At 38.6% G+C, this 12741-nt stretch overlaps 1 protein-coding gene across 4 annotated transcripts in view; it reads right to left on the bottom strand.

Moving 5' to 3' along the window:
• The window catches only part of kif21a (kinesin family member 21A), a 112510-nt gene that overhangs the window by 11872 nt on the left and 87897 nt on the right, over window positions 1-12741 (bottom strand). For 3 of the 4 annotated variants that reach the window (XM_055653544.1, XM_055653543.1, XM_055653546.1), the window contains 5 exons: window positions 11760-11817; window positions 10565-10619; window positions 8714-8943; window positions 2374-2493; window positions 320-358 (listed from right to left, as the gene is read on the bottom strand). In XM_055653544.1, coding sequence (XP_055509519.1) covers window positions 320-358; window positions 2374-2493; window positions 8714-8943; window positions 10565-10619; window positions 11760-11817 — 502 coding nt within the window. The remainder of the gene's footprint in view (window positions 1-319; window positions 359-2373; window positions 2494-8713; window positions 8944-10564; window positions 10620-11759; window positions 11818-12741) is intronic. The other variant, XM_055653545.1, reaches the window with a different exon arrangement.

A 12741-nucleotide genomic window follows, 5' to 3' on the forward strand; every position in this document is an offset into this window, starting at 1 on the left:
GAAAAGCTTGAGCAGCTATGAATGGGAAAAGCCAACATTACTCTTCAGCAAACAAAGTATTTAAAAATACAATTAGTGCACAAAGCAAAGTAAAACTAAATTTGGCAAGCAACACCAAAAGCAGAGTAAATCATCCAAGAGCGCTACAAAACCGATTTTTTGCTCGACACAAAAACACCCAATTTGCAGAGAACCATTCACAATATTTCAGTCCTGACATAAAACCATTAATAGCACCAGTAGCATGCAAGCTATATTAGAAGCAATGAACACAACTGTAATTATCTGTTAACTCTGAGCGACAACTTAAATGGTATACCTTTGTACCTCCGAAGGAGAGGAGTCGCTTTCATCTGACCTACAATAAAACAGGTGATGGAATTGTGGAAAGGTACAAAAGAGGAGATGTCAGTAGATTAAACTCTGCATTACTGAAAAGTAGCACTCTTTGCTACTGACATTTACTTTATTTTTGAAAACGAATCAATGCATTTTTAATTTTTAAGTGCTGCAGAGTCCAATACCAAGATCCAAGAGAAAGGAAAATAAATTAAGGGAAAGAAAAATAGAAAGGAAATCAAGGAAAGGGACAAATACAGAGCACATCTTCAGAGGCAAAGAAAGTCACCAGTATCAGATTTCATTATAACAGAATTTCCAAAAGAAACCAATTTGATGAACTGGACATTTGAAACAATGCATTGCTTACTAATACTGGCAATTCTGCTCAGATGGGAGGTTTTATGAAACTGCACTACACCACACTTGCTGCAGCTTTTTAATTTAATTGGGAAAAAAACAAGTCTCAAGTGACCTTTATTAATATTCAAAATGTGGCTGAACAACAACAAAACAATTTGAAAGAATGTCCTGATCTTGCTTTTTGATCTATATATTTCAGATCCTCTCTATGGTGGCAATAAACAGACTTAGCATAATAATATTAAGGAACCAAATGATATTTGATAAGGCTACTTTCCCAGGGCTGCTTGGACGATCTACAATTCAAACACCACAAAACGGGCATCTCAATTTTGCAATGGTAATGACAGTTTTTCTTTTATTTTAGTTCTTAAAGCTTTTGGATTGAAGGACAAAGCAAGGTGGAGGAATTACGGCTCAGGGAGCACGGTAGAATTTGCAGAATTCTACCGTAAACAGAAAATGAATTAACTGCAGGTACATCCTCCACACCCATATCCCACTCCTCCCCCCTCATGATATATGCCTAGAGGCAAATGTTGGCCAAATATGAAAATGCTTAAAGATGTTTTACATATTCCAAAGAGACAGATAGGGCTTCATTTACTTTAATCTCCAAAAACATCACTATCCTCCATTTCACATTTGTCCTGAAACATAGGTTGAATCACCAATCTTGCAACTCAAAAAGCATAAGTGTTGCCACTGTGTCAAGGCTGACATCTAATGGCTAAACTCGAAATTGCAATACAGTGGGGCTGGCAGTAACCCATTTTGCACACTAACAATACACATGTTATTCAAGTGACAATGTTAAAACAGGGAATAAAATCTAAACTGTGAAGAATACAAGATTCAAAAATATTAAATATCAAATACTTCTCATTCAGATTCAACCCGTAGAAAGCAACAAAGCCCCAGAAACTATAAACCATCAGGTCTTATTTACCTGAAGCCACCAGTGGTAGTAATTCACAGTGCCCTCCATAATATTTAGGACAAAGACCCATCATTTATTTATTTGCCCCACAATTTGAGATTTGTAATAAAAAAAAAAAAATCATATGTGGCTAAAGTGCACATTCTCAGATTTTATTAAAGGGTATTTTTATACATTTTGGTTTCAATGTACTTTATGACTCTATGGCAATGAAAGGCATACAAAATAAAAGGAAATTCAGAAAGGAGTTGAGAGAAGTGGAAATCCAAATTGCATGAGCTGAAGGTATGCAGGAGGCAAGGTATCCTCACAACATTTAAGTAATATCATGAGAAGCAAATGAAACATCTAGGCATGGAAGGCTGCCGGCCAGATGCCAGAAAGCAGGGTTAGTATTTAATGTCTGGGTTGAAGAGCCCATTTCCACGCTGTTTGACATCACAACTATAAAAACCCAAGCTTTCACGCGGCTACAACAGCATTTATATGGTACGAAAATGTTAATTAAATTTCTATCAAATTGCTCTACAATAAACTCTTCAATTATTTCAGATTACTTAGAATCATATTGCAGCTCGGTATAGCATTAGAGTTCTGAGAATAAATTGGAAACAAATACAAAATATCCAAGGTTCTTGGTTGAATTGTTGTGAAGTATTAAACAACTGCCACGTAACAAAACGGTCATTAAAATGATGTACAGAATTCAGGTCCTGTATCATATTACTCACAATTTTTGTTCTTTAACCTTCAATTTCTCTCCTGCCAGGTTACCTCTGTCATACAACTTCCTCCTGGATAATGGTGAAGATTCAGGTATTTTTCTTTCTGCTGCTGATGATGGTCGAGAACTAAAACAATACCAGACTTTATAAACTATAATATCATTAATTATTCGGTATAACATCCAACTTGCAAAATTCAACAGCAATTGCCAAGTGTAAATTAACTGTGATGCTCTAGTTATATTTTAGCACCCTATCCTGCTTTTAAGATGCTTGCAAAATGAAACAAGAAAGTTGCATAAGAAAATTAAATAATAATTATCTTTGGGGTATTTCCCTTTGCGTCTTCAATAGGCTATTAGTGGACTTTATCACAATTTATATTGCAAGTTTAAAAAATCGTGTTACGGAAATTTAATTTTTTTTTACCTTCGATTTGGTTCCAAGTCAAAATCTGCACTGGATGCTCCAAAGATTGGGGGATTATTTCTGTATATTTATTCTATAAACCAGCTTCTTGGACCTACAATATCACATAGATGCCCTCTACTCATCATCACCATCATCTGCCTCTCAAAACAGCAGAATGTCAGGAGCAACCATCATAAGCCAGAGTTAATTATTGCAGTAATACATGCAAGAAGCTCTGCATAATTTAAGCCAAATGCAGTAAGACTCCAATAGAAAAGAATGCGACTGGAAACATAATAGCTAAAATAGCTAATTTATAAAACACAAGGAACAAATGCTCTATTCCATGGCATCATCTAAATTTAGCTTTCATATTAATTTCACTTAATCTACTTGGCTACATTTATTACAAAGCAGAACAGGTAATGCAACTTTCTGTAAACAATCAAGAGAGAACGAATTATTAATCAATATATTCATTGAAACCTATCAGGATCCCACTCCAGCCGTTCCGTCTTCCCTCGCCTCGCTCCTGCTTAGCTGAAGGTACAAACGTTTAAAAGTGCACACCACTAGACTCAGGAACAACAGCTTCTCCTCTGTTATGAAGCTCCTGAACGGACCTTCCATAATCTAGGATATTGTCCAATTCATCTCTACCCTATTGTGAACATTGGACATTGTTGATTGATGTGCTACAATGCTGCAAACTATATTCTACACTCTGTTTCTTACCCATTCGCTCCATCTATTGTGCTTGAGTTTGCCTTGGTTGTATTTCTATATGGCATATCTGAATGGTTTGGATAGCATGCAAGATAAAGCTTTTCACTCTACCTCGGTACATGTGGCAATAATAAACTTAAACCTAAAAGGATGCATGATTACACCATCTTCATTTCAAAATTAATCAGGAAATAATAACAAGAAATGCTACAAAAATTAAATTAGGCTTCAATAGCAGGAACAAGTCTAATCAAGTTTCCAAATCAATTTCATGAAATTTAACTTACACCATTGACATATGGCCAACATTAATTATATTTAAAATTGCATTTTAAAGCTAAATATACTTTAATGCTAGATTGTGACCAATTGCTCATACATTTGTTTTACAACATAAATGATTAAAAAGACTGGATTTATTGGGTTTTGATAAAATATGATACTCTTGCAGTTAGAAAAAACACTGAACGAGACACACTAGTTGTTTTTACACTTAGAATAAAAAAGCAACATTTTTTTTTTAGCAGCACATAAAAATCCAACTTTTATACCAATAAGGTAAAGCACTGGACATTCTCTTGCTCAAACTTTTTTCACTAATTACAACCTTGCAAGCAACTCCAAGTTGTACAATAATCTACAATCTGATTTTCCTCAATACCCCAACACCCTTTTATTGTTCTGGCAATGTTAACAAATACATAATAAAAAGCTAAAATGGATCGTCAATTATCTCTAATTATTCGTTTGATAGCAAAATACACACAAGAAATTGGTTTGTGGAAGATAGAACCACATTTGAATTGCTTCTTAATCTTACTTTAAAAAAAAATTAGCAGTCAAAACCTAAAGAGTAAAAGGGATCAGTTAGAAAAGATTAGGAATTAGGGATGAAGATGCACTTGATGAGAAAACCTAATTGGCATAACTTTTCACATCCTAAAATAGTGCTACCTTCTTGCTAATTAATCAATTGGATTTTTTTGATCAAAGTTACAGTTCAAATTGACTTAAGTGTCTTGGATGGATGCAGCGGTAGAGTTGCTGCCTTCCAGTATCAGACACCTGGGTTCAATCCTGACTACAGGGCCGTCTGTATGGAGTTTGTACATTCTCCCTATGAACGCATGGGTTTTCTCCAGGTATTCCAGATTCTACCCACATTCTAAAGATGTGTAGGTTGGTAGGTTAATTGGCTTCAGTAAATTGATCTCAGTGATAGAAATAATGTACGGGAGATGATTGGTCAGCGCAGACTTGGTCGGCTGAAGGGCCCGATTCCACGCTGTATCTCTAAATTAAACTCAGGCACCCCAAAATGATACAGGAACTGGACCAGGTTAAATATATTCCAGAGCAGGGTAGCAAATATTATTCACTAAATCACTTATGAACCCTGTAATCTACCACAAACAAAAAATGGAGAAAGGTAGACAATGAGGTAGGGCAAGTAAGTCACAAGAGTCATGGGAATAATTGGGAGAGTATTAAAATAATCAGGTATAATATAATAATCGAAAAAGATGGAACAGAAAGATGGCAAAAGAGGCAAAACATTTTTAAGGTAAGCTGACTAGACTGTTAACGAGATTGGGGATCCCCTCTCTCGCCATCCCTCCCCCATCCGCGTTCTCAAACCAGTCTGACTGTCCCCCTCATTAAATTTTACAATGTATGTCTCGTTGTCCCTTCCCCGAGATTACAATTATCTCCTTTTTCCTTGAAATTCAGCCCCTTTGATCTCTCGTTTTCACATCTCGTTTCCCTTGCCCCTGACTCAGTCTGAAGGAACTCAACCCGAAACGTCACCCACTCCTTCTATCCAGAGATGCTGCCTGTCCCGCTGAGTTACTCCAGCATTTTGTGTCTATCTTGGAGATGAAAGTTGTATGTATTCGGAATTGGTTTATTTATAGAAGACAGATGGTTGTGGTGGAAGGAAGATATTCTAGCTTGAGTTCTGTGACGAGTGGAGTCCAGGTAAGTTTAGTTTATTGTCACGTGTACATGCTTTTGTTGCATGCTAACCAGTCAGCAGAAAGACAATACACGATTACAATCGAGCGGGGACCTGTGCAAGGACCTGTCGCTTTAGATATATATAAATGACCTGGATGTAAATGTAGACGGCTTGGTGAGTCAGTTTGTTGACGACGGCAAAATTGGATGAGTTGCAAACGGTGAATAAAGCTTCCCCGAGATACAGCCAGGGATGTGTCTACTTGGAAATGGGCAGTAGAATTCGGAATTGGTTTTTTATTCATAGAGCAAGATGGTTGTGGTGGAAGGAAGATATTCTAGCTGGAGTTCTGTGACGAGTGGAGTCCAGGTAAGTTTAGTTTATTGTCACGTGTACATGCTTTTGTTGCATGCTAACCAGTCAGCAGAAAGACAATACACGATTACAATCGAGCGGGGACCTGTGCAAGGACCTGTCGCTTTAGATATATATAAATGACCTGGATGTAAATGTAGACGGCTTGGTGAGTCAGTTTGTTGACGACGGCAAAATTGGATGAGTTGCAGACGGTGAATAAAGCTTCCAAGAGATACAGCGGGATATGGATCAACTGCAAAACTGGGCAGAGAAATGGCAGATGGAGTTTATCAGGAAAGATGTGTAGGCTTTGGAGAGGGTGCAGAGGTGGTTTACCAGAATACTGCAATTAATGGAAAGACCCTTAACAGTATTAATGTGCAGAGGATTCTTGGAGTTCAAGTTAATAGCTCACTGAAGATGGTAGCACAAGCAAATAGGGTGGAAACGGAGTACAAGAGTCAGGAAGTCATGTCTATTATTGATGTCTATTATTGCTGATTGGCTGCTATAACCGAGTAAGGTATTATCATTGTATGCAGTTAAACTGCAAATGCTGGTTAATACACAGTGCTGGAGTAACTCAGCAGATCAGGCAGCATCTCTGGAGAACATAAAGTGGTGACATTGGGACCCTTCTTCAGATTGATTCAGTCTGCTGAGTTACTCCAGTACTTTGTGTCGCTTCATCTTAAAACTAGGTGCCGATGCTGCTGGTCACCACCAGCCAGCCACGCTTCGCTGTTGATGAGGCTCATGTTCTAGCCTCCTAAATGACATGTTTTCTTTAGGCTACAACTTACAGGATGCACTTGGCCACCGGTGGGCTCATTCCCCATCACCTGCTGCTTTGTCCTCACCCCCTCCGCCTCCTCACCCCCTACAGTCACTGACATCTTCCAAGGTAGAGTATGTCAGCGTCTCCGGGGGAGGAGGCAGCGGTGAAGGGGGTGGACAGAGTGACGGGAGAAGGGAGAGGTGGCCAGTGAGGAGAGAGCAGCAGAGTGGACAAAGCAATGGGAAAAGGAGGAAGCAGTGGGTGAAGAAGTGTACAAATCGATGGCCAACAGAAAACAGCTGTAGCTGATGAGATGGGAGGGAGCCCCACGATGACTAAACACATCCTGTCGGTAGCAGTAGCCTGAATAAAGAGCCGCCACCAGCAGCTACAACATGAGCAGCAACAACAGTCGAGTCAACTGGACCGTGTGGTGGCTGAAGGAGGGCTTGCTGATGCACTTTGCAAGCCGGGGTAGCGTCGGCAGGTCTGTCTGTTATAACCAAAATCCATTATTAAGGGGTCCGCTAAAATGACTGGTTACAATATATAGACTTATGAGAGGCAGTCAGACATTTTTTCCCCAGGATGGAAATGCCCATCCAACATTAGAGGACATAGCTATAAGGTGAGAGGCGGAAAGTTTAATGGAGATGTGAGGGACAAATTTTCTATTTTACAGAGAGTAATGGGGGCTGGGAACACATTGCCAGGGGTGGTGGTGGAGGCAGATATGATAGGCATGTGATAAGGCTCTTAGATAGGCACTTGGAAGTGCAGGGACTAGAGGGATACGGATCATGCACAAGCAAATAAGATCAGTTTAATTTGTCCGGCACAGAAATTGCAGTCAAAGGACAAGTTCCTGTTCTGTACTGCTCTAGTTTAGTTTATTTTTGTCACTTGTACCGTGATACAATGAAAAAAAGTGTTTCTATGTTGGCAAACAACTGGAAAAGTGCAGCAGGAAAGAGATTAAACACGAGATGTTTAAATGGATTATGATGGCTCAACTTGGGTTCAATCCTGACCTCGTGAGCTGTCTTTGTGGAATTTGGACGTTTTCCCTGTGACCGCGTGGTTTTCCTCCAGGTACTTCCATATTCCAAAGACATGCGAGTTTGTAAATTAATTGGTATTTGTCAAATTGCCCCTCGTGTGTAGGGAATGGATGAAAAAGTGGGATAACATAGAACTGGGTGAATGGTCAGCATTGACTCGTTGGGCATAAAGGCCAATTTCCATACTGTATATCTAAACTAAATAATGAATGGGGCACAAGCATAGCTTTATTACTGCTAACATTGATTTCACTCTTAAATGAGTAAAGCAATTCAAAAAGACCAGCTAAGAGACAAAGGATATCTCTACAGATATTGGTAAAAAGTGGATTTCCATCCATACAGTTCCAATTCTAAGGTTTGAACAATTTTGAAAAACAACTTTATGTCCTAATCTTTGTGTTTAGCCCAAATGAATGCATAAAGGATAAGGGCAAATAAAATTAAAATAAAACCAAAACTAATGCAAGATGAAAGGATACCAAAATGCCAAAGAAATCCATGTTTTTTTCATGTAAAGGTGCATCGAGATAATGGGCAAGAGGAAAAAATGTAGTTGGTTTTAACTATAAGTAAGAGTATTGTAAATTTTCATTGGGGAGTTCAAGTGGGAATAAATGCACCTGATTTAGGGTGGGTTGGGGTGGGGGGGGGGGCAATGTATAAAAAAGTCTTCCAATATTTTGGAGCAAACATTCTTATCTTAAACTAGCTTTACATAACTTCACAGGAAAGGGCAATGTCAGTTATTTGCCTTAATATTTTTCATTGGATATAAATTAATGTGCTGCCAGATTTCATACTCAATGATTACATTTATTGTAATGTTCAAAGGGAATTTTGGATAAGGTCAAACTCTCAGAATCTCAAATTTTAGTTGTGAAGCTTTCGTGAATCAAGGATTTTTTTAAAGTGTGGGGTGCATGCAATTATGTTGAACATAGAATACATTGTTTTAATAACAATTAAAGAAAAGGACAGGAATGCCATAGTAGACCGATGCAGCATCATGCAACATGCTTGAGTAATTAGTGAACATCAGGCAGAACTTACATGCTACTGCCAAGTCTAAGGGGCAAGCCAGATGGTGATGGTATGATCTCTTTTTCCCTAGCTGAAGCAGCATCAGCCTGCAAAGTCCCAACGTCCTTCTCAATTTCTTGCACCTCTGCGACAGGCATTAATGGCACAGGCAGAGCAAGATCTCCTGTAACTATGTCTGAGGCAGAATCACTACTGTCAGCATAAAGCAATTCCATTTGCGTAGCTGTCCTCCTTCGTGCCTGTACAATAATGTGCAGAAACATTTACATTTCAATGCATTATTAAAGGTCAAGTTTCAGCAGAATACAATTAAATTGATTGTAAATGGTCATTTCACCTAACCACAATAAATCTATATAATTAAAAGTTTCATCTTGACCACTTCCTGTCTGCGCTGTATACTGATTTTAGAAAAAACGCTACCCTGTATCGCTGTGATTTTTGGCCATCTTACGCAGTCCTCCCCCACCGAGACAGAATTTTCCCATCGATGAAAAAGTTATGAGTGTTTAAAAAACCTTGAGATCAGCTGATTGGTCCTCTCGCCTGTCAATCACCACGATGAAGGTAACACCCCTTCCGGAGGGGGGGGGGGGGCAGAACTATAAAACCTCGGATGCCTGGACGTGTCAGTCACTCTACAAGATCGCGAGGGAGAGGCCACGACTGTCATTCTAAGCTGTGAATCAACTGAACTGCGAGTCTGCAATGTACTTGCAATGAGTGATTTGTTAGCTCTTATTGACAATGCCATGATTTGCTTGACCTACTGCTCTGCCTGTGCTTGAAAGTGCAATACTTAATTGGAAATTAAATGAAATGACAATGCCATGAGTTGTTTGGCCTGCTGTCCTGCCTGTGCTTGAAACTGCAATGCTTTATTAGGTTGACTGTGTTTGGAAGGAATAAATGCTTTATTAGGTCTGACTGTGCTTGGAAGGAATAAATGCTTTATTAGGTCCAACTGTGTTTGGAAGGAATAAATGCTTTATTAGGTCCGACTGTTTAATCCAAAAGTCCCGCTCATTTCGTGACTTCCGCTTAGTGGACAGGTCGCGCTGATTGCATAATTTCTGGTGAGTGCAGAGGTCGCGCTGATTGTGTAATTTCTGGTAAGTGCAGACGTCACACTGATTGCGGAAGTGCTGCGGACTACTAAGCCCCACAGTGGAGAAGCCGCGCTCAGCCGTGTGAGTAGATACAAGCAAGTTTACTTTCATATATATGGTGTGCGAGTCAGTGTGTGTGTGTGTGTGTGTGTGTGTGTGTGTGTGTGCGTGTGTGAGTGCGTGTGTGTGCATGTGAGGGTATGTGCGTGTGAGTGCATGTACGTGGGTATGTGCGTGCGTGTGAGTGTATGTACGTGCGTGTGAGTGTATGTACGTGCGTGTGAGTGTATGTACGTGCGTGTGAGTGTATGTACGTGTGAGTGTGTGTGTGTGTGTACTGGAATTGGTGGAGAGATGGAATATTGCGTTGGGAGACCAGCCCTCCCGTGTGAAGCTGGGACCAAACGGGTCCCACTTAGTCTAGTAACTATTAGATTTAATCTAAGCATGTTACATTCAACCAACTTGGCAGTATGGATTCAATTCATCACTGGTCAGACACGCTTGCATTAACGTCAAGGAGCAATTTATAAAGCAACAACTGACTTTACTTCAAATACTAATTATTATACAGCAGTACATGAACCTGAAAGGTAATATTGCTGATAATATTCTGGGTCTTTAAAAAACTGTTGTTTAGGTGGTTTCTCCAGTCAGCAGTTGCATCCCAATGACCTCTTTCTAATGATTCATACTGGGCACCAGTGGCATTCTCACTAGTCATGCTGGAAAGTAAAAAAGGGTCAAATACCTTATCCTTTGGTTTGATGTCACCTGCTACTCTCATAAGGTCAGAAGTCAGTGAGCTGAGGAAATAAAAAGGTAGAAGCACTAAGATACGAATAAATATTATTAGATTATGATTTTAATTAAGTTGTTCAAATTTTGCAATTAACTCATTCTGACTATTAATTTAATGGTAATCATTTGTTAATTTAATAGGAATTTAACGTCGAATTAAATTACCATTGCAGACTACAACTATTTAAGTGAACAGTACAAATTCAAATCTCCTTTTTCTAACCAAGAGTTAAACAAATCCAGAATAAGATTACATTACATAAAAATTATAAACAAGGAAAGCGAACCAACTGATGAATTTGGTAAATTTGGTAAATTGAAGGGATCACTGTTTGAATTTGTATCAATGCTAAATGCAAATCAATATATTGACCAGAACAATGGGTCATCAATCAAGAAAAAAAGCAAATATCAAAAAAAGCAAGGCCAATAAAATGAAATTGATGCATTTCAGGGCATTAGGAAAGTGGAGAAATAAGCAATAGTAGTGGTAAAACAGTTTAAAAATAAAATCAGGATAGTTGAGAATATGAAAGATTCCTAAGTTAATAATACCCTAATGCAAATGTCAATAATGGATTATGCATGCTGTTAGGACGTAGTTTGTACATTATTTTGTGATTGCGTGAGTTTTCCCTGGGTGCTCTGGTTTACTCCCACACTCCAGATGTACAGGATTATAGGTTATTGGCTTCGGTAAAATTGTAAATTGTCCCCAGTGTGTAGTAATGTGAGTGTATGGGGTGATCGCTGGTCGGTGCAGACTTGGAGGGTCAAAGGGCCTGTTTCTGCGCTGTATATCTAAAGTCTAAAATAAAGTCAATCAAATTGGCCATCAAAAGTCACAAAATGTTATCAGATTTCCAATTATATAATTTCACGAGCTATCAAATTTGCTCTAAAATTTAGTCAGCAATAGAAGCAATTTATGTCTTCAAATTATTTTATATCCTCAAAGCTATACTTATGTTAAATTTATTCAGCTTTGATGTTAAAACATCTGCATTAATTCATTGTTCACCCAAATACATACACAAATGATCCTATAAAAATAATCTATAAGATCTCTATTTTTAACAAATAGAGTTTAACAGCTATATTAATAAATTTGCAATATGTTTTAATACATATGCTTTTAATCTTACCTGCCTTCTGTTCCAGGACTAGTTACATTTTCTTCTTCACTACTTTCAGCTCCTTCTTCTATAAATTTGTTAAAGAATAGAAATTTACATTGTTTATATAATTTCCCCCTTCAAATTGCAGTGAAATTATACAATTATTCATAGAAATTTCAAAATGCTTACAAACACAATATTTATAGTTAAAGTAACGTTGCATTTCTTAACAGTTGTGCAGAAGATTAAAGGTACCTTGAAGGTATTTCGACAGTAATCTAGGTGAGAGAACATCAAGGCATGAGAGTAATAAGCAAAACATACACTGATCTACAGTTCAGTGATGACACTGCTATACATTAGGCACAATCAGGCCAAGTACAAGAGTACAAGTTAGCACATCAATGAGTCCGTCACAAGTGTCGCCACGATTAGGCACCATCCTGTCGTGGCCTGTTCATCTCACTTCACGTGATGTTGAGAAGCAATTGAATTAAAAAGTAGACCATGGGCCTTGATGATATTATGGCTGGTGTTCCGGAACCAGCCCCATCTATAGCCAGGCTGTTCCAGGGCAGCTGGTGATGTGGAAAAGAGTCCGGGTGTATCCTGTTACAAAAACCCAATCAGGGCAATCATTAGACCATCAGCAATGGATATGGATGGGGAGCTACCTAATAGCATCAACTTACCGAAAATCGACAGGGACTGTCTACGCAAGGTTAAGTAATGATATTTTAAATCAGATATGTTCATTACTCTGCGTGCTACACTGATTCTGACTAAATACTGTAGAAGTACAATTTTCCAAATTTGTTCCATGTGCCTAACACCCTTGTGAAAAATAAGTTGCCCCTCAGTTTCCTATTTAAATCTTCTTACTCCCCACCCCCCTCACCTTAAACTTCTGTCGTCTAGTTCTTCATGACTCCACTCTAGTGCATTTAACCTATCTATTCATCTCAGCATCCTATAAACCTCTAAATGATCACCCCTCATCTGCCTGCTC

The sequence above is a fragment of the Leucoraja erinacea genome, chromosome 22, assembly GCF_028641065.1.
Source record: "Leucoraja erinacea ecotype New England chromosome 22, Leri_hhj_1, whole genome shotgun sequence".
Taxonomy (NCBI): Eukaryota; Metazoa; Chordata; class Chondrichthyes; order Rajiformes; family Rajidae; genus Leucoraja; species Leucoraja erinaceus.